This window comes from Copadichromis virginalis, linkage group LG18 (assembly GCF_057382275.1).
Source record: "Copadichromis virginalis isolate Kocher_CV1m ecotype Utaka linkage group LG18, C_Virginalis_male_GT1.1, whole genome shotgun sequence".
Lineage (NCBI taxonomy): Eukaryota > Metazoa > Chordata > Actinopteri > Cichliformes > Cichlidae > Copadichromis > Copadichromis virginalis.
The window spans coordinates 26,728,915-26,750,480 of record NC_140635.1 but is presented as its reverse complement, the minus strand read 5'-3'; the positions used below and the strand labels follow the sequence as shown (position 1 = coordinate 26,750,480).

Genomic DNA, 21,566 nt, shown 5'->3' with positions numbered 1-21,566 from the left:
TAAGGAGAGGTAGAGACCAGGTGAAAGGGGAGCAAAGCCAGGCGCTACTAATGCTCTAGTCCGCTGTCGCTAGGAAGAGAGATAGAGCAGGTGTCATCTTGAAGGAAAAACTTGTGTTTTGGAGGTGAAGAAAACAGAGGTGAAGAGGAGGTGTTGGTAGGTATGATGTTAAGGAGAACAATGCTGAAGAACAGAAGGTAGTGGATCTTGTGAAAAAGATGGAAATGGCCGTGATTAACACTGATGGGGTTTGCAGAATGTACTCCACCATACAAAATACACTGAATCCTGGCAAAGGTACTTCTTGACACTGGGCTGTTAGAAAAATGCTACATTTTCATTAGAATTTCTTGCTTTGTACAAACTAAATATAAAAGTGAAAAACAAGTACATTTTTGCCACCCGCTGGGAAACTAGTCAGGTTTTTAATATATAATTTGGTTACTAGATTGTTACTAAATTTGTTAGTAGATAATTGATGAGATACTAGATTATTAATAGACAGTCAAACACCTTCTCCATATACAGATTAGTATTACAGAAAAAATATAACATTTTAAAATATAAACAATATACTATTAATATATTTATATTAACAATATATATTAGCAGTAGATGTGCAGGGAATGGGAGGGAAGGTGCACGAAAAGCAAAAACATGTCATCGTTTCTGTCACTCACAAACAGGTGAAATATAAATTTAAAAAAAGAAATATCTGCAGGGTGAAAGGTATCGGATTTACAGAAATGTTACCAAGAGACAATGGGAAGGAAAGAAAATGCCTTAAGCCTAGGATAGAACAAGTTTGGAAAGTTGGAAAAGTGTCCCGTTTCTGTGGCCCTTTTGGATACATTGAAGGTCAGTTTGGAATTGATGGACGAAAGTGTGTTTGTTTTTTGAAAAGTGAAAATATGTGATGGTAAATCTATCTGGAAGATTGGCTATATGTTTTAATAGCATTCTTCTCATCTGATAGAAATCAAAATCATCCAAATGTATGATTTATTCCTCATGACATAGACATAGACACATAGCACTCCACTCTTTTTGGCCTCAGGCTTGGAGGTGCTGATTCTCGTTCCTGCTGCTTCACGTTAGGCTGCAAACCTCTCTAGTGTGAGCTGGAGGCCACCACCTGATGAAGTCAATGGAACCACATCATCTGCAAAAAGCAGAAAGCTATTCTGAGGCCAACAAAGTGGAGGCTTTCTGCCATCTGGCTATGCCTAGAAATTCTGTCCATAAAAATTATGAACAGGAGTGACAAGGACAGCCCTTTGTTCCCATTTATTCTACCTGAAACTATTAAAATTGCCATAAACATTCCTAACAGCCTGAAAGAAGATTTGAAACAAGGAGAAAATTTCATGAGAACGCTGGGCTTAAAATCTGTTGAAACAGGTCTTATGGATTGATGATTCAAAAGTTTTTGATTTAAATCAATGTAAGTATGTACGGAGGAGGTTAGAAGAAAGGTACAACAGTTTTTATACCCATCCAATAACCATGGTGTATGTCACAGTTTGTGGCTGGAACCTGGAGCCTGGAGAACTATTCCTAAAGACATTAAAGAAAAAATTACAAGCTTGTAAAACAGAGTTCAGGCTGTGCTGAAAAATAAAGATGGCCATACCAAATATTGACTTTGAAGCTCAATAGAATAGTTTTTGCCTTTTACTGTACATGTGTATTCCCACCTATGTTTGCGCATGTTTCAATAAATCACTGCACTTATTTTCCGTTTTACTGGCAAAATATAGAAAAAAGAAAGGAGGCTCAAGTCTTTTTCAGTGGATTGTGAACCACTAAAAAAAGTGAATGTGAACGTACGGAGAGAAAGCGAGAGGACCCTGGGTGAACGTGCCTGTGTGATTTTACTCCATATCCCGGCATCCACCGCGGCACCGCCCTGTTATCTCATTGACGGTCAGCGGGGAGGCCTTTCCACATCTAGCTACATTAAAAAAAAACCAACAACAACCCAAAAAACTTGAGCACTGTGTACATACCTGATGGTAAGTGGATATCTATGTCATGTTATTTCAACTCGCAAACAGTATATGTGTTGAGTAAAACCAACACAGTTTTGTTAGGGTTAGCGTATGTTAGTAGCAAGCTGCTCATCCTGGACTAGCTGTATCAAAGTGCTTTCCGGTGTCCCAGCCAGAGCGGAGCTCAGATTGGGGAGTTGATAGTTTTGTGCTGACGGCTAACATTAATATCATTACTATGCAGCCAAGTCACGGCTGGGGAAACCGAGGAGACTTGGTCTGGCTATGAGTTGCTACATGATTGGTCATATTCCTAACTTTATTGTTAAATGATTAAAACCGCGTAACTTAATTCACCTTGCCCAGACCGCCCTCCTTTGCTAGCTTAACTAGTTAACTTAGCAAACGAATCTCTACCGGGAGTGTTAGCTAAGGCTGACTAGCTCATTCCGCAGCTAACTTAAAATGACGTGCAGGTAACTTCTCGTACCATCTCCTGTTAACAGACCAGCGTGTCTTCTCTGTCTTATGCGTATGATCGTCTTCTGTAATCGGCTTTAAGCTATTTCTGACAGCGCTCTGAGGCAATGAGTAAGTCATGTTTGCTTGCGAAGTTAACATTTTCATGCTTGCTGGCTGGCCTTGAACTCGAGAGGCTGTTGCAGGGACTCAAACATTTTAATGTGCATTTTAACAACGTAGCTGGATAATATATGTTCAAAGTAAGGTGTGCTAAGCGCCACCTTAGCAAACGCTGGGTGGTTTATTAACACTTGCGTAATCCTGTCAAATCCGAACCATGGTTTGATTAACACTGGGGACGCTTTACGTCCCATTAGTGTTGGTAGTTAGCTTTTATTTCATTTCCACTATACTATAAGATAAAATACCACAATCAAATTACAGTGCCATTTCATTATAAAGTTTACAATTGCTTCATTTTACTACAATCTGTTTCAGGACACCTCAAGTGTTTCAATGGAGCTATCAGGAAGTACCACTAGCAACCATACCCTGAACTCAACAGGTGGTGGTTCATGGGAGATCAGTGACAAGGCCAAGCTTTGTCGCTTCCTCTGCTATGGCTCAGAGGGAGCCTTGTACAGTACCAGAGAGAATGGTCACATCAGCGTGGAGAAGACTGGAGCCCTGCAGTCCATGCTGCAGGAGAAACAAGGCGCTGAGGTGTTGGAGGAAATAAAAAGGTTCGCTCAGGATGGGCAAGCTGTCAGACTAGAGCCCTCCATTTTTGCCTTGGCTTTGTGCTCCCAAAACCCAGATGTGAACACCAAACAGGCAGCGTTCAAAGCCCTGAAGGATGTTTGTCGTGAGCCTGCCCATCTGTTTTCTTTCATCAAGTACAAGAAGGAATTAAAAGAGCACATGAAATGTGGGATATGGGGGCGTGCCCTGAGGAGAGCACTGTCTGACTGGTACAATGAGCAAGATGCCATGAGTCTAGCTGCTGCAGTGACCAAATGTAAGCAGAGAGAGGGCTGGTCACACCAGGATCTGCTCAGACTCTCCCACACTAAACCAGCTAGAGATGGTAAGTATAGAGGCCCACGTCATTTAGCCTGCAAAATGTTATTAGTAATCAGTTGAATAAACGTCTGCAGTTATCCAACTTTCTTCTTTGGGGTTTTATTGGATGTTCTCTTTTCTGAGCATATATGTGCATATTTATAAACTCCCCATGCTGAATTTTAATCAGTACAGTGTAAGTTTTTATTTTGTTTCACTTTAGTCAGTGCTAACATGCAACGCCCATCTCTTTGTGTTTTCAGCTATTGCCTTGATCAGCAAATATGTAACAAAGGGGTGGAAAGAGGTCCAGGTTGCTCATGAAAACAAAGAGAACGCCGAAGAGGTTATCAGGGTGCTTTCATATCTTGAAGTGGTGGAAAAGGTAAAGCACAGTCGGGATGAAACTGAGGTCGTCACTTTAATAGAGGAACACAAGCTTGAGAGGGAACAGCTGCTGACCGAGCATCTGAAGTTTAAACAGGCGAGTCTGTTAAATCATTTTAACCTGGTTGCTGTTTATAACATAGACCGTAGTGATAATTGATGAGATGAATCAGTTTTTACACTTGGGATCTTATTAAAATTAGAAATGCACACGAAATAAGAAGATTTTCAGTGTTCTCAGCCCAAACTGGTGACTGACTGGGCTGAGAACACGTAAAGCAGCGCACACTCATAACCACAGTTTGACAAGTGGGGAAACTGCTCACACTGAGTGACTAGACCAGTGTCCAACGCAGAAAACCACGGGGAGATGACCACAAAAATGTTTAACAACAAATCTAATCACTTAAATCACTTTCACCCAGCTGAACATACGAAGCTAGAAAAGGCAAAGTGGCTAAAGGAATACAGAACTCAGAGAAGGTACAAGCTAGCAGCGTCTGTATGAGCAATCAAAGCTTAAAAATGATTATGAGGAAAATTATGAAGGCAAGTGAAAAACAGATAGGGCTTGTGAAGTTCAAAACAAACTGGGTAGTAATGAAAGCAACTCGTATAGTTTTGTTAAATAAATATATTGTACCTGCTGTTGTTTGGTAAAGTAAAATATGCCATGTAAAGGGGGGTGTACAGCAATTTATTTTCAGTTTAGTTTTTAATCTGTACCTCCTTCCAGTGGTGGCTGTAGAGCAGGTCACTGATCAGAAGGTTGGTGGTTCGATTCCTGGCTTCCCCTAGTCTATATGCCAAATATCCTTGGGCAAGATACTAACCCAAAATTGCTCTCCGATGCATCCATCAGAGTATGAATGTGTGTGAATGTTAGCTATAAAACACTTAGAAAGATGTGGTTGTGCGAATGTGTGTGAATGGGTGAATGCACAAGTTGTGTAAAGCGCTTTGAGTGCTCAGATGAGTAGAAAAGCGCTATATAAGAACCAGTCCAGTAGCAGCACAAATGATAGAAAAGTTTATTTTTTCAGTTCTCAGAAGCTTGTAATCAGCAAAAATCTCCCTCAGCAGTTCACACTAAAAAAAATAAGAAAATTGCATCTTTAATTCAAACAGAGCATTTAGAACAGGGGTGTCAAACATGAGGCTCGAGACCCTGGAAGAGCCTGGCAAAAAGTCCAATCCGGCCCACTGGATGTCTTTGACCCACTGGACTTCCACCTGTATTTTCATAAATTTTACAGCTTGTCCTGCTGATGAAGCCCTCCTACTCAGTCTTACACACTACATCAGATTATTAAATGAACAGAAAAGTTCCTTTTTTCTTTTTGGGTTTTCAGTACTGATAAAAGAATTCCTGTTTTTTACAGTGTGTCCACAGTAAAATAAATAAAACAACAAAACTTTCTGCTTTATAATTACAGGACAGTCTGGTAAATGAGCTACCAGAATTTCTTTATCATGTAGTAAAACTGAGATGCCCTGTTGAAATTGCACCTCTTTATTTATATTGAAATATTGGAGGGATTAAATGTGCAGCTACACGTAGTTACACTGACAGAAAGGGGACTTTCCTAGGTCTGGCCCACTTAGGATTAAAGTTCTGTTTATCTGGCCCCTGATATAAAATAAGTTAAACATCCCTGGTTTAAAAAGTAACTGCTTTCTTGTTTACTACCTAAACACCAAATATCATAAATGATCTTTACTATCTCACGTCCTGAACTGCTAGGACTTTTTTTTTTTTTTTTTTTTTTTCCAGTTTTTGGCGGTTGGGGTGAGCCCCTTGTAAGTTCCTGCTCACTGCGGAAAAGTGTTCCCTGGAGGGGGAAAAAATCAAAACATTTCTTATCTGTAAAACTGCAATGTTCAGGTAGACTGAAGCCTAATGTAAAGAATGTGGGAATGTATTTTTCTACATCTAACAGGATGTGTGGTGGTTGTTTTCTGCAGGTATGGAGCGCTTTGTTGAAGGAAATGCCTCTCCATTCGGTGGTAAAGATGTTAGGTAGGCTGACATCTGGCAAAGTTCTTGAACCGGGAAGCTCAGAAACACAGTTTTTATGTGACAGAATTCAAAGTGAGACGGCACTAAAACAGGTAAGGCTCACAACTTCTACCAGAAATGTTATTTTGTTTTTAATTATGCAGAGTTCAATATTTAGGAATTAAATGTCTCCTAAAATCACCAGGCAAAGATCCACCCTTTCAGTATACTTTTGGCTACAGAAAACTACAAAAAAGGCCATGGCTATCAGGGTAAACCGAAATGGGAAGCAGACCGCAACATCCTTAAAGCTATGGACTCTGCCTTTTACAAGAGCTTTATGGTATGTTGTTGTAATTTTCAAAACTTTCTCCAGTTGTTGCAGAAGATGTCAGCAGCAGTTCTTTAACGTGAATGTCCTGTTCTGCTGTAACTCTGTCCTCAGAATGTGGAGCCTGTGGGTAAATGCTTTGTTGTGGCAGTAGATATGAGCGGGTCACCGAGCAGCATTGTCCCAGGAACGTCGATCAGCACTGCTGCTGCTGCAGCCGCTATTGCCATGGTAAGACTGTACTACAGCCAGATGATGCTATCTGGTTAGTTGGAACAGCTGCATCTTCAAACAGGGCTCAGGCTGCCCCATCTTTAGAGAGATCCTGGGTGATGGCATGGGACTATTGACGCATACTGTGAATTCCCTGAAAATTCCTTTCTCAGTATGTTAGCGCATAGGCCCTAACAGTGGTGTACTGTGTGTGAATGTGCATGCAGGATAAAGGCATTTTAGTCAGGGTAACTAAATGGCTTTCTTTTGACCTTGGCTTTGACACAGATTTTTGCAAGGACGGAGGCTGACACACATGTGCTTGTCTACTCTGAAGAGGCTATGGTACCATTCTCTATTTCTGCTGATATGACTCTCAAAGAAGCAACCGATGAACTGGTTAAGGTAAGGCTTTACAGAACATTAAAGGTGACGAGATAATACGAGCGACTGAACAGTTCCTTTCAGGAATATACAATACAATATTTGTTGCAGACGAGCAACTAGAGGCATTTTTTTTCTTCTTCTTCTTCCACCTTCACATCAAAGTACTGCAAAGCAGTGCTGGTTAGCTCAACTACCACCTGTTTATTGTCCTCTCACATAGAGCACGAGAGAAAGGGGTGCACAGCCATCAGGTAGTGCCTTTATGTTGCAGTTCCAGAGTGAGAGCAGAGACTGCACCGTTCCCATTCAATGGGCCACGGAGAACAGGAAAGCTGTAGATGTGTTCGTCACTTTGAGCAACAACCCACTGTGGACGCTTACTGCCAGCCTGGTGGAGTCTCTGAAGAAGCACAGAGAAGTATGTTTGTTTTTTCACATCTGGGGTTGAATTAAATAATGGCCTTGTGTGGTAAAGATTGTTTTTGATTAACGGGATGGGGTTGTTGTGCTATTTTTATTCACATTGTTCCATAGATGGCTGATAGGGCACAGTTAATTTTACAGCATTAAAAGTTCTCCTTTAAACTCCTTTATCTAAAAGGTTACTTAAAATATGTACTAAGTGACGATGACAAATGTAACATTTTTACAATAAACATGGTTTGTGTATATTCTCAACAGACATCAGGAGCTAATTCGAAGCTGGTGATGTGTATCCTGACTAACATTGGAATTGCCATCCCAGACACAGAAGACCGGGGTTTGCTGACCATCTCTGGCTTCGACCTTGGAGCTTTTAGTGTCATTCGTAATTTGGCCCAAGATCTGATCTGATAAGATTTCTGGGACTTTTCTTGAGAAATGTAATGAGTGTAGAATATGAAGGCAAAGAGTGGACCAATGAGGCTCATTTAGCATGTAGAGTGTCCCAAAACAGCACTAATCCAAAAGATGCTGACAATTTCAATTCCAGTTTTTCTTTGTTTTCTCTTGCTCACCATTCAGTCGACAAAGTGTCCAGCAGGCTGGACAACACTTTGGAAATGTAAAATGCATCTATATTTTGTGAAAATTGAATAGGAAGTGATTAAGACATGGTATGTGTTTGCATATCATGTTTTTAAGAGTCTCTATATGATCAGCTGTTCAGTACTTTGGTGGATTTTGATGGATCGTGATTTAAGTGGGGGAAAAATGAACCAATTCAACATTTGTAGCAAGAGGTTGGCAGGTTAAGGGGAACACTGCAAGAGTCAGTCATAGGGTGTTTGCAGATGTAGGTTTACTTCGGGGGGATTACCTGTAGTTTTCAACATGCATGCAGCAACATGCAGTTAGCAGGTTTGATGTAGAGATACTTAACATCAATGAAAGAGAAACCTGACACAAAGCACACAAAGTCAATGGTAAAACTTGGAGTTGCTTTTTATTCTGTTAATTTCACAGATTTCTTAGATCAGAAAAGTGTTTTTCAAGTATTAACATCTTGGATTCCTTTTACACAGTCTTTGCTTTAGCTTAGCCACAAATTTTAGTTGTTCTAACATTTGTTTGACCCTAAGCCCAGTTTATTGTTTTAAAGCTGAGTTTTCTGTTTTCTTCTCGTGAGGTTATACTTTAAAAGAAATGTGGTGACACTTTTTAGAAAGTAAATTTGGATTCAGTTTTAACAACGCACTAATGCCAATGTTTGGGATTTTTTTTGTTTTTGTTTTTGTTTTTTTTGAAAAGTTTGTGTTTCAGTCTAAATTCTATGCATCAGAATTTACATTTTACTGTAATAAAGTATCTGGAAAGGACCAATCATAGCTCTCTGATACCCGTTACCTTATCTTTAATGTGACATTGTTCGTTCTGAAAACTGCTACCTTTCCAGAAAACTTGATATGAATGAATTATTGTGAAAATTATTTGAATGTACTTTTATAAAACCTGTAATGGTCAATTTAAAAAACGTTTTATATTTCTCCAGACACAGAATAAACGTGCACAGCTTAGAGAGTTTTAGAGACAGGGCCTGTTAATTTTTGAGGAAATGTAAACAAATGATTACAGTGGTGCTTTTCGTTTTAGTCAACAGTAATAATTACTGAGAATATTCAGTAAGCTTTACTTATCACGGTGTCATTTAGTCTTCATAGAATTAAAAGAAAAATACACACTGACCATGTAACTGTGAAGGATGTTTGTCCCAACATGCTGATCTTTTCATTTTTAATTTTAAAGCAACATCCACAGTCTTTTTGGTCAACATATAAAATATTTATAACATGACTGTTGACACAGCGTTTTAGGAGATGGACATGAGATTTGGTCGTTCTCAAGTGTTTCACAACCATTCTGTTGTATCTGTCCTGCTTAACATGTACCTACTGTAGCGGCGATGTAAAGCCCTTCCTAATAAACAACTTGCTGCTCTGGAAATGCGCTTTCATTTTACCAATAACTGCCTGAGTTGTTGAACTGATACATGTGATCAAAGTAAAGTTTACAGTTTAACCTCCTAAGACCCCGAACTCTTCCACGGCATGCATCTTTCATATTTGGGCATATTGGGGCCCAATGAATGTAAAAACAAAGAATTACCAGATTTTTTTTTTTGTTTGTTTTTTAACAAAAATAAGAGCCACATATGAGGATATTCATTAAAATTTCGATAGAACAGTAGCAGTATTATGTCCTTGTAAGTGGATATCAGGCCCTTGTAGAGCAAAATTGAATATTTTGGTCTAAATACCCCAAAATGTGCCGTCCACACATGTGGACGCCAGGTCCTAGGAGGTTAAAGCGGGTCAAGATCAGGCATCTAGAGAGGCCGCACGACGTTGATAACTAGGGGCCTCGCAAACACACTGCTCTACACACATACAACTGAAGATGGCGGATGTGTTGAGTGTTCTTCGTCAGTATAACATCCAGAAAAAGGAGATTGTTGCTAAAGGAGATGAAGTTATATTTGGGGAGTTCTCCTGGCCGAAGAATGTCAAGACCAACTACATAATCTCGGGGTATGTCACGAAGCACCTTATTAATTATTATTAGTGCAACAGGGAGGTCTCTTCCATAGACTATAGAGCCAATTTTACTAGCTTTCATGAAAGTTAATGTATGTCCTTTAAACTTAGCTCGAGAGAGGAAAAGCCAAACTTGTAGTATTGTGTAATGCTAATTAATCATGGACGTAGCTCAGAGTTGTTTCACGGAGTCAGAAATCCAAAGAGTCGAGTTGAAACACCTGTGTGTTTGTTTTTCCTCTTTTAGTCCCTACAGTCATGACTATAAACGTCTTTCTTCACCGTGCAAAAACCAAACTTTGTGCATGTGACGCAGAAACTGAAGTTGCAAGGAGCAGTGCTTTAGCTAGCAGGAGAACCGTTGACAGTGGTTGATAAAGTGACTTTGGCTTTATATTCAAGCCTTAATGCGGTTCACATCAAACCACCTTAAGTGTGCATCACGCAGTAATTCACTTAAAGTTTGTTAGTTGTAAAACTGGACGCCTGCATGCGTTTTAATGTATTTTGCTTCTTTTGATCTTTAGTACTGGTAAAGAGGGGCAGCCCAAAGAGTACTATACCTTGGACTCTATCTTGTTCTTTCTCAACAATGTGCACCTGCCGCATCCATCCTATGTGCAAAGAGCTGCAGTAAGTGCTCTGGAGTTCATATGAAACAGCCCAGAATCTGTCAGTATCAATCCTTCATTGCTTACCAACGTGTTGTTTGAGGACAATCCTGATTCCAGCCCACATTTTGTCATACATGCAGCATCTTGTAAACTTTAAAGAGTGTTGACTTTTATGATTGTGTGTTGTTTATAGACAGAGAACATCCGTGCTGTCAGACGACCTGATCGAAAGGACTTGCGTACATATCTTAATGGCGAGAGCTGTAAGTAGCGCTTGGGCGCTGAGGAGGGGGCTTTCTGTGGCATCTAGTACAGGTGTTGTCATTCCTGGTTTTGGTTCGCTGAAAATTTGCTTCAAATGTTGTTTTTGTCCATTTGCAGCCACGTCAACGAGCATCGACAGAAGTGCGCCCATAGAAATAGGTCTGCAAAGCCGGACACAAGGTAAAGTTACAGCATTTTTACAACATGATGTGGAATTACTACCGTATTTTCATGACCATAAGGCGCACTGTGCTAAAAGGCGCAGTCTCAGTTATGTGTGCCCTTACTGTATTTAACACACACATAAGGCGCACTGGATTATAGGGCGCATACAAGTACCGTATGCGTATTTAAAAATAAAGCGGGAGCAAACCTGAATTCGGTACCTTACTCACATTTCTATTGCCGGTAATCGTCACATCAACAACACACAAGCATACAAGTGTGCAGGGACGTTTTATTTAGCTGGATTTAAAAAAATATTACTCATGATATAACATTGTGCAGACATGGCTGGTAAGGACATGAGGAGGAGGAGGAAACAGTAGGAGCTGTATGAGGCTACTAAAGGCAGGGCTATAACATTTTGCTGTCATCATTTTATTATAGATTAAGTGCAAGAGTTGTTAGGTGTGGATAATTAGATTATAGTTTATTGCAATAGCAAGTTGTGCAATAGCAAGTTGTGCCTTGTTCTCAGATAGACAGCAAGTGGAGAGTGATATATGAAATGATGGGAAGGAAGGAAGAAGAGAAGCAAAGAGTGATTCACAGGCAGAGCCGAGTTTATGTCACAGTTTTTCGTTGCCTTATGGTTCCAAGCGCTGTCACCAATCTTTGCATTTTGTTATTATCTCATGAAACTTGTTTAATCAGCTACCATCTCTCCTGTGGACTTTTTAATGTCTACAGTCTCAGATCAACACAGCCCTGCCCTTCCCATATTAGATTCTTGATGAATGTGTGTTGTTGTTATTCAGCATGGTTCAATGTGCCCCTTTTTAACTTTGAGCACCCGCCCCTTTAAACCTCTCTGCACGTCCCTGATAGAGACAGGTTTTAAAGACTAGAAATGAAAACATGTGAGTCCTGTCTTTAAATAAAAATATATAATTCCCTATATTCCTATCTATTCTTGACATTGAAGCTTTACTCTTCTTGATATTGTGACAAAATACTCTTGGGTTAACCACGAGCTTTCTAAAAACTTGCATATAACAATTGTGCACCATTCATTCCTCATCTTTGCTGCCCATCATTACAACTTTGCTAATGATGGGCAGCAGGTTAGTGTCATGATGTCACCTCAGACATAGTTAAAAGCCCTGTTAACGTAGCTGCTTCTCGCCGGGTGCGGTGGCGCGTGCCTGTAATCCAAGCTACCGGGAGGCTGAGGTTGGAGGATCGTTTGAGCTCACGAGCTCTGAGCTGCAGCAGGCTATGTCGATTAACACAAAATAATTATCCTCATTCAAAAGTCATGTAAGAACCTCATTGGCTTACGGAATGTTGATGTTATTTAAAAAATTCATACAAAAACATGACCTCATTCTAGAATGTCATGTGACAACCTCATTGGCTTATGGAATTGTGATGTCACAGGCTTCTGAATCCATAAATAGGGGTGAGGAGGTACAACTTTCAGTCCGTTATTTGCAGCACTTATGTTAGCAGCATTCAAACGTTCACCAGTAAAGCATTTTCAAACATCTGGATACTTTTCGTACTCACGGTATACAGACTCCAACATGTCTCAGAAAGAGCAAGAAAGACAAGAAGCTGACCCCAGCTCTATTCCATGGTATGAGTCCCTAGACCCTTACATCAGCTCTCTTCCTTGGGATGAACAGGTGGAATTAGAGGAAAAGCGATTGGAAGAAATGGAGAAGGAAAATCTCATGAACAGAGAAAAGATTAAGATCCTGACAGAAGAAAATGAGAGAAAGAGCGCTGAATTAGAAAAATTATCCGACCAGCTTCAGGAAAGGGAAGGTATTATTGAGGAGAAACAATGGGCTCTCCAAGATAAGAAGAATCACGAGCTCCAAGAAAAGCTTGATGAAGCTCTAGAAAAAATTAAAGATCTGCTCCAAAATGAGAAAAAAGAGAGCATTAAAGGGGATAAAATGCTCAAGAAGAATCAGGAGCTCCAAGAAAAGCTTGATGGAGCTCTGGAAAAAAATAAAGATCTGCTCCAAAAGGAGAAAAAAGAGAGCATAAAACAGGAAAACATGGTCAAGAAGAATCAGGAGCTCCAAGAGAAGCTTGACGAAGCTCTGGAAAAACTGAAGGAAATCCACCAAGAAGAGAAGCAACAGTCCACACAGCAGAGAGACATGCAGAGCAAACTCCAAGCCATGGAGGAAAAATACAAAGCTCTGCATGTGAAACATGACAAAACTCTGCACAAAAGTCAACAGTTGCTTCAAGACAAGAAGCAAATGGAAATGAAACAGAAGGAAATTGACTCCAAGCTTGACGAGATGGAGGAAAAACACAGATCGCTCCAAATCAAGCTTGAGAAAACAGTGCACAGAAATAAAGAGTTCATTCAAGAGAGAGAGCAACAAGAAATGCTGGAGAAAGAAACAGACTCCCAGCTTGAAGTCTTGGAGGAAAAACTGAAAATGCTGCAACTAACTCTTGAGGAAACACAGCTCAAAAATAAAGAGCTGCTTCAAGAAAAAGACCAACAGAAAATACATCAGGAAGAAATGGATTGCAAGCTGAGGAACATCGAGAAACAAAATGAAGGCTTGCAAGTGATGCTTGATGAAGCTCTGGAGAGAAATAAAGAGTTTCTGCACGAGAAAGACCAACAGAAAATAAAAAAAGAAGAAATGGATTGCAAGCTGAGGCACATCAAGAAACAGAATGAAGGCTTGCAAGTGATGCTTGATGAAGCTCTGGAGAGAAATAAAGAGTTTCTTCACAAGATAGACCAACAGAAAATAAAAAAGGAAGAAATGGATTGCAAGCTGAGGAACATTGAGAAACAAAATGAAGGCTTGCGAGTAATGCTTGATGAAGCTCTGGAGAGAAATAAGGAGAACCTCCAAGAAAAGAAACAAGAGCCCGTAGAGCAGAGAGACCTGCAGAGCAAACTCCAAGCCATGGAGGAAAAATACAAAGCGCTGCAGGTGAAACATGACAAAACTCTGCACAAAAGTCAACAGTTGCTTCAAAACAAGAAGCAAATGGAAATGAAACAGAAGGAAATGGACTCCAAGCTTGACGAGATGGAGGAAAAACACAGATCGCTCCAAATCAGGCTTGATAAAAAAGTGCACGGAAATAAAGAGCTTCTTCAAGAAAAAGACCAACAGAAAATACAACAGGAAGAAGAAAAACTTCATCTCCAGAGGAAAAATCAAGCACTCCAAGAATTGTATAACGAAACAAAGTACAAATCAACTGTACTGGAAGAAGAAAAGAAAAAGCTGGAAAAACAATGCTCAGCGATGCAGAGTAGCATCAATGAGATGCTGGGAAAAAATACCGAACTTGAGGAACTTTCTAAGACCTTGAAGTACAAAAACACTGAAATCCAGGCGCAAAAGCAAGAACAACAGAAAACACATAAAGACCTGCAGTGTAGACTTCAAGAAATCCAGAAGAGAAACCAGCAGCTGGAAGACATGCACACAGATGTGCACAAGGCAAAGCGAATAGAGGAGGCAACAGTTAAAGAACTGAAAGACAAGCTTAAAGAAAAACAAGAACAATTAGAAGACATGGTGAAAAGATGCAACAAACTTGAGAAAGAAAACGCAGAAACAATCGATGAGCTGAAAACCCTCATCATTGAGAAAAAAGTGCTGGTGGAAGAGTATCTGAAAAAGAAGAAAAAACGCTTCCACTGGTTCTGGAGGAGGGGCACTGCAGCTTCTCACCTGATGTAACCTCGTCTTCCTCCACCTCTATTCCATCTTCATTTCCCCCCTTCCCCTCCCTCCTTTTTCTTTTTTCACCCTCACCCCCCGACCAGTCCCGGCAGTTGACTGCCCCCTCCTGAGCCTGGTTCTGCCATAGGTTTCTCCTTTAGGTGTCTTTCACTTTAAAAGGAGTTTTTCCTATCCACTGTCGCCTGCTGCTTGCTCAGAGGGGATTGTTGGGGTTTTCTCTCATCTCTCTCTTTCATTCTTTCTATCCTTTCCCCCCCTTCTGCCTTTTCCTTTACCCAATAAACACAATTGCCCACATTTTACATTTGTTTGAAAAATGTCTTCATTCAACAATAATTCATCTTAGGTATAAAAACAAGAAATAGGTAATAGCTGCATGTGTGTTTGTGTGTGTGCATAATATATATACTTGTTTCCCAGAAAGATTTAATACTAGATGGATAGAGACCAGGGACGTGCAGAGGGGGGGGGCTAGAGGGGCTTGAGCACCCGCCCCTTTCCTGATGAGTGCCCAAAGTGCCCTTTTGTTGAGGCAACTTTTAAATTTTTTTTATTTATTTATTTATTTATTTTATGTGTGTGTGCGTGCGGAGTCCTGTCTGTGCCCCTCAACAATAATATTTAACTATTAATCATAGTTTTGCTAAATAAAAGGATCTGGCTTGCATCAGTCACATGATCACATTTAACCAATGATCGCCCTCGACGGCAGAACGCGCTGGTTACGAGCCGGGAACGAGCTCACAAAGAGCACGCGCATTTGTTGCGGTCCGGAGCTGTAGGAGAAACACAAGTTAACTCAGAGACACAGACTGATGCGACAAACCCAGTAAGTAGGTGTACAGCGTACACTGTAGTGTGTAGCACCCAGGAGTATTAGCTTATTACGTACACGTTGGTAAGCTGTCTTGTTGCAACTGACGAACTGAAACAAACGAGCGTGCTGTGTGTGCAACAGCGTGACAAACATTACCTGTCCTTTTATTAACTGCACAAGTAGTGCTGGTCATAGCTGCTGGCTACCTGTGTAAGGCTGTCATGGGTCTGTAGCTCTGTCACCGTTTTAGGGAACATATTTAGTTTTAAAGTAAGTTTCTGGGCATTTCCTGCCTTTCTGGAGGGATTATATTTCACTAAAAAAACGATCTAATATGCATGTCCACATAATAATTATTATAATTATAATATATTAAAAAACACACGCTGTATTTTAAAGAACATACATTAAGAAGCAGATTATATTAGATTTATATTTTAAATAAGACAAAAGTTGGATTTTACAGCAGTAAAATGATTGTATCTCTACAGTTTAAAAATGTAATAAGCTTTGCCCTGCACAGAGTGGATAGTGAAACAAATGGAATCATCATAAATACATTATTTCATATTTATTACTTCCCCCTCCTCATTGCTTTATTATTGTAGCTCTAGTAATAAATAATAATGTAAGGATGCCCATAGTATATACAGTATTCTGAAGAAGGTCTAAAATGTCACTGTGTGTGCATGTGTGTGTTTTATTTAGCTGGATTTAAAAAAATATTACTCATGATATAACATTGTGCAGACATGGCTGGTAAGGACATGAGGAGGAAACAGTAGGAGCTGTATGAGGCTACTAAAGGCAGGGCTATAACATTTTGCTGTCATCATTTTATTATAGATTAAGTGCAAGAGTTGTTAGGTGTGGATAATTAGATTATAGTTTATTGCAATAGCAAGTTGTGCAATAGCAAGTTGTGCCTTGTTCTCAGATAGATAGCAAGTGGAGAGTGATATATGAAATGATGGGAAGGAAGGAAGAAGAGAAGCAAAGAGTGATTCACAGGCAGAGCCGAGTTTATGTCACAGTTTTTCGTTGCCTTATGGTTCCAAGCGCTGTCACCAATCTTTGCATTTTGTTATTATCTCATGAAACTTGTTTAATCAGCTACCATCTCTCCTGTGGACTTTTTAATGTCTACAGTCTCAGATCAACACAGCCCTGCCCTTCCCATATTAGATTCTTGATGAATGTGTGTTGTTGTTATTCAGCATGGTTCAATGTGCCCCTTTTTAACTTTGAGCACCCGCCCCTTTAAACCTCTCTGCACGTCCCTGCAAGTGTGCATATTTAAAAATAAAGCAGGAGCAAGACTGAGTTTGGTACTCACATTTTTATTACCAATAATCGTCATCATCAACAACACACAAGCATACAAGTGTGCGTATTTAAAAATAAAGCAGGAGCAAAACAAAGTTTGGTACTCACATTTTTATCATCAATCAAACCCATCGAAGTCCTCATCCTCTGTGTCTGAATTGAACAGCTGCGCTAAATCTCCATCAAACATGCCAGGTTCACTGTCTTCACTGTCAGAGTCACTTTCCGTGCCGTGCGGCTCCTCGGAAACGATGCCGGCTTTTGCGAAAGCTCGAACAACAGTGCCAGCAGACATGTTAGCCCAAGCATCTACAATCCATTGGCAAATTGTGGCGTAACTCGCCCGGCGCTGCCTTCCACTCTTAGTGAAACTGTGGTCTCCACCGGTCATCCATCGCTCCCAGGCCGCTCGCAGCCTTACTTTGAACGGGCGGTTCACACCGATGTCCAGCGGTTGGAGTTCCTTTGTCAGGCCTCCCGGAATGACAGCAAGCTCACAGTTCATTTGTTTCACTAGTTTTTTCACATTGGCTGTGAGATGGGCACGCATAGAGTCACAGATCAACAGCGATGGTGATGCGTGGAAAAAACCACCTGGTCTCCTTACATACTCCTCCCTCAGCCACTCTTTCATCATTTCCTCATCCATCCAGCCCTTTTCATTTGCCTTAATGATGATTTCTGCTGGAAACTTCTCTTTAGGCAAAGTCTTTCGCTTTAAAATCACCATAGGCGGCAGTTTCTGTCCATTAGCATGGCAGCCAAGCACAACAGTAAAAGAAGACTTTTCATACCCCGTTGTGCGTATCGCTACCGTGCTGGTCCCCTTCTTCTCCACAGTGTGACTCACCGGGATGTCAAAAGTGAGCGGGACCTCGTCCATGTTTGTGATGTGGCTGGGCTGGATGTTTTTGTCGCCGATGTGTTTGCTGCAGTAGGAGCGGAAGATGGCCAGCTTTTCCTTATACCGTAATCCGCTGGAAGTTGCTGCGCTACCGTAGTCCTGGTCCGGATGGAAAAATGGCACCGTTTCATAAAACGAAAGCACCAAGACGGACCTCCTTGGAAATGTTCAATGTTCATCTCTTCAGCTAGTGAAACTGCTTTTAGCCGAATGGTGACCGTCGAAACGCTTCTCCCGCTCGTTCTTTGCTCGATGATCCACCGCTCGAGTCTTTCCTCCAACTCGGGCCACCTCGCCTTATGTCCGCGGAAACTCAGCTGCGTTTTCTTGACCTGCCGGAGCTTGTTTTCCAGCTTCCTCCATTTGCGAACCATCGATTCGTTAATCTTAAATTCTCTCGCCGCTGCTCGATTTCCATGTTCCTCCGCGTAGCTGATGGCCTTCAGTTTAAACTGTGCTTCGTAAGCGTGTCTCTTTGCCATTTTCAGGGTTGTTAAAACAACGATGTCCTGCATAATGCACATACCTGTTCTTTTATACAGGTATGTGCGATTGTCCCGGTATATACGATCAACGCCCACACTTCACCCTTTAACGTTCTCATGGTGTTCTCTACTACGTCCTCCTTACAACACATAGGGCGCACTGCGCTATAGGGCGCGCCGCACTTTTTGAAGAAAATCTAAGACTTTTAAGTGCGCCTTATGGTCGTGAAAATACGGTACTTATAAATGCTAGTGCTGATATTAATAATGGCACTGTCCTGTCGCTAATAGTCATATTTTTGCAAATATTTTCTATTGAATAAGTGAAGGAATTTATGTTTCGCACAGTGAAATAATGTTTTTTTTTGTTTCCTTTCTCTTTGTTATTGTTGTTTGTTTTGTTTTTTTTAGTCAGAAGAGAAGCTGATGAGGCATTTTCTGAAGCCAAAAAACCAAGAGTTGAGGTAAATTATGTTACTTCAGATGGCTTATGTGGTTTTTCTGTGTGGTATCATTAGAAATGTGATGCTTCAACCCTCCTTTGATGGCTGTGTTTACCTTGTAAACCTTGCATACATACAACTGAAGATGGCGGATGTGTTGAGTGTTCTTCGTCAGTATAACATCCAGAAAAAGGAGATTGTTGCTAAAGGAGATGAAGTTATATTTGGGGAGTTCTCCTGGCCCAAGAATGTCAAGACCAACTACATAATCTCGGGGTATGTCATAAAACACAAAATCTTTAATTATTAGTGCAACAGGAAGGTCTTTCCCATAGACTATTTTACTAGCTTTCATGAAAGCTAATGTATGTCCTTTAAACTTAGCTCGAGAGAGGAAAAGCCAAACTTGTAGTACTGTGTAATGCTAATTAATCATGGACGTAGCTCAGAGTTGTTTCACGGAGTCAGAAATCCAAAGAGTCGAGTTGAAACACCTGTGTGTTTGTTTGTTTTCTCTTTTAGTCCCTACAGTCATGACTATAAACGTCTTTCTTCACCGTGCAAAAACCAAACTTTGTGCATGTGACGCAGAAACTGAAGTTGCAAGGAGCAGTGCTTTAGCTAGCAGGAGAACCGTTGACAGTGGTTGATAAAGTGACTTTGGCTTTATATTCAAGCCTTAATGCGGTTCACATCAAACCACCTTAAGTGTGCATCACGCAGTAATTCACTTAAAGTTTGTTAGTTGTAAAACTGGACGCCTGCATGCTTTTTAATGTATTTTGCTTCTTTTGATCTTTAGTACTGGTAAAGAGGGGCAGCCCAAAGAGTACTATACCTTGGACTCTATCTTGTTCTTTCTCAACAATGTGCACCTGCCGCATCCATCCTATGTGCAAAGAGCTGCAGTAAGTGCTCTGGAGTTCATGTGAAACAGCCCAGAATCTGTCAGTATCAATCCTTCATTGCTTACCAACGTGTTGTTTGAGGACAATCCTGATTCCAGCCCACATTTTGTCATACATGCAGCATCTTGTAAACTTTAAAGAGTGTTGACTTTTATGATTGTGTGTTGTTTATAGACAGAGAACATCCGTGCTGTCAGACGACCTGATCGAAAGGACTTGCGTACATATCTTAATGGCGAGAGCTGTAAGTAGCGCTTGGGCGCTGAGGAGGGGGCTTTCTGTGGCATCTAGTACAGGTGTTGTCATTCCAGGTTTTGGTTCGCTGAAAATTTGCTTCAAATGTTGTTTTTGTCCATTTGCAGCCACGTCAACGAGCATCGACAGAAGTGCGCCCATAGAAATAGGTCTGCAAAGCCGGACACAAGGTAAAGTTACAGCATTTTTACAACATGATGTGGAGTTTAATATTGAATAAGTGAAGTAAAGGAAGGTGGTATGAAGGCATTTGTTTTGTGCTGTGAAATTGTTTGTTTTTGTTTCTTTTTTGTTTCTTATTGTTTTTTTTAGTCAGAAGAGAAGCTGATGAGGCATCTTCTGAAGCCAAAAAAAACAAGAGTTGAGGTAAATTATGTTACTTCAGATGTCACATGTGGCTGATATTGTTCTCTGTGTGGTATCATTAGAAATGTGATGCTTCAAACATCCCCCACCCCCCAGTCAGGACACTGAAATTGACAAAGTCTGAATATCTTAACTTTTAGAATTTTCTGCAGTTTGGGCAGTTAAAGATGTTTGATATTATATCACATTTTATCCTGTAATTTGCTAATAATGTGAAAACTGCTTTCACCCCAAGGATGAGGAATGTGTGTGTCTGGCTGCCCGTCTAGAGGACCATAAAGAAGGCAATGTGCAAAGCTGGTGATGTGTGGCCTGACTTACATTGGAATTGCCATCTCAGACACAGAAGACCGGGGTTTGCTGACCATCTCTGGCTTCAACCTTGGAGTTTTAGTGTCATTCGTAATTTGGCTGATCTGATCTGATAAGATTTCTGGGACTTTTCCTGAGTAATGTAATGAGTGTAGAATATGAAGGCCAATTCAACATTTGTAGCAAGAGGTTGGCAGGTTAAGGGGAACAATGCATGAGTCACAGTTATAGGGTGTTTGCAGATGTAGGTTTACTTCGGGGGGATTACCTGTAGTCTTCAACATGCATCTATGGTATGAGTTAGCAGGTTTGATGTAGAGATACTTAACATCAATGAAAGAGAAACCTGAAACAAAGCACACAAAGTCAATGGTAAAACTTGGAGTTGCTTTTTATTCTGTTAATTTCACAGATTTCTTAGATCAGAAAAGTGTTTTTCAAGTATTAACATCTTGGATTCCTTTTACACAGTCTTTGCTTTAGCTTAGCCACAAATTTTAGTAGTTCTAACATTTGTTTGACCCTAAGCCCAGTTTATTGTTTTAAAGCTGAGTTTTCTGTTTTCTTCTCGTGAGGTTATACTTTAAAACAAATGTGGTGACACTTTTTAGAAAGTAAATTTGAATTCAGTTTTAACAACGCACTAATGCCAATGTTTGGGATTTTTTTTGTGTGTGTAAAAAGTTTGTGTTTCAGTCTGAATTCTCTGCATCAGAATTTACATTTTACTGTAAGAAAGTACTGTAATAAGCTTTACTTATCACGGTGTCATTTCGTCTTCATAAACAAAAGAACAATAAACTGACCATGTAACTGTGAAGGATGTTTGTCCCAACATGCTGATGTTTTCATTTTTAATTTTAAAGCAACATCCAACATATAAAATATTTATAACATGACTGTTGACACAGCGTTTTAGGAGATGGACATGAGATTTGGTCGTTCTCAAGTGTTTCACAACCATTCTGTTGTATCTGTCCTGCTTAACATGTACCTACTGTAGCGGCGATGTAAAGCCCTTCCTAATAAACAACTTGCTGCTCTGGAAATGCGCTTTCATTTTACCAATAACTGCCTGAGTTGTTGAACTGATACATCACTGTGATCAAAGTAAAGTTTGC

At 40.4% G+C, this 21,566-nt stretch overlaps 3 protein-coding genes across 6 annotated transcripts; all 3 read left to right on the top strand.

Moving 5' to 3' along the window:
- The first annotated feature begins 1,887 nt into the window (after positions 1-1,887).
- Positions 1,888-8,645, top strand: ro60 (Ro60, Y RNA binding protein). Of its 4 annotated transcripts, none has more exons than XM_085439431.1 (9): positions 1,888-2,015; positions 2,952-3,540; positions 3,779-3,999; positions 5,868-6,014; positions 6,107-6,244; positions 6,347-6,463; positions 6,734-6,850; positions 7,104-7,250; positions 7,514-8,645. In XM_085439431.1, the coding sequence occupies exons 1-9, from the start codon at positions 2,013-2,015 to the stop codon at positions 7,664-7,666; spliced, it is 1,632 nt and encodes a 543-aa protein (XP_085295557.1). In that variant the 5' UTR covers positions 1,888-2,012; the 3' UTR covers positions 7,667-8,645. The 4 variants fall into 4 exon arrangements, with proteins under 4 accessions (XP_085295557.1, XP_085295554.1, XP_085295555.1 ...); XM_085439428.1 differs by having other exon boundaries at positions 7,053-7,250; XM_085439429.1 differs by lacking the exon at positions 1,888-2,015 and adding an exon at positions 2,153-2,467 and having other exon boundaries at positions 7,053-7,250.
- A 960-nt stretch (positions 8,646-9,605) lies between these two features.
- On the top strand, positions 9,606-21,494 carry LOC146688078 (parafibromin-like). The gene is made up of 11 exons (XM_085439434.1): positions 9,606-9,840; positions 10,374-10,479; positions 10,654-10,723; positions 10,842-10,904; positions 18,573-18,625; positions 18,750-18,880; positions 19,407-19,512; positions 19,687-19,756; positions 19,875-19,937; positions 20,080-20,133; positions 20,369-21,494. The coding sequence occupies exons 1-10, from the start codon at positions 9,710-9,712 to the stop codon at positions 20,130-20,132; spliced, it is 846 nt and encodes a 281-aa protein (XP_085295560.1). The 5' UTR covers positions 9,606-9,709; the 3' UTR covers position 20,133; positions 20,369-21,494.
- LOC146688079 (uncharacterized) lies at positions 11,426-14,931 on the top strand. Its single transcript, XM_085439426.1, has one exon. It carries the CDS (start codon positions 12,389-12,391, stop codon positions 14,624-14,626), a length of 2,238 nt encoding a protein of 745 aa, XP_085295552.1. The 5' UTR covers positions 11,426-12,388; the 3' UTR covers positions 14,627-14,931.
- Positions 21,495-21,566: the final 72 nt, after the last annotated feature.

Bases quoted from the DNA above. Each gene is read 5' to 3' on its own strand.
- ro60 (XM_085439428.1), top strand. The intron at 3,541-3,778 runs GTAAGTATAGAG...TTGTGTTTTCAG, and splicing joins CACTAAACCAGCTAGAGATG to CTATTGCCTTGATCAGCAAA. The intron at 6,245-6,346 runs GTATGTTGTTGT...CTCTGTCCTCAG, and splicing joins CCTTTTACAAGAGCTTTATG to AATGTGGAGCCTGTGGGTAA.
- LOC146688078 (XM_085439434.1), top strand. From the start codon at position 9,710: ATGGCGGATGTGTTGAGTGTTCTTCGTCAGTATAACATCCAGAAAAAG. The intron at 10,480-10,653 runs GTAAGTGCTCTG...TGTTGTTTATAG, and splicing joins CCTATGTGCAAAGAGCTGCA to ACAGAGAACATCCGTGCTGT. The intron at 19,513-19,686 runs GTAAGTGCTCTG...TGTTGTTTATAG, and splicing joins CCTATGTGCAAAGAGCTGCA to ACAGAGAACATCCGTGCTGT.
- LOC146688079 (XM_085439426.1), top strand. From the start codon at position 12,389: ATGTTAGCAGCATTCAAACGTTCACCAGTAAAGCATTTTCAAACATCT.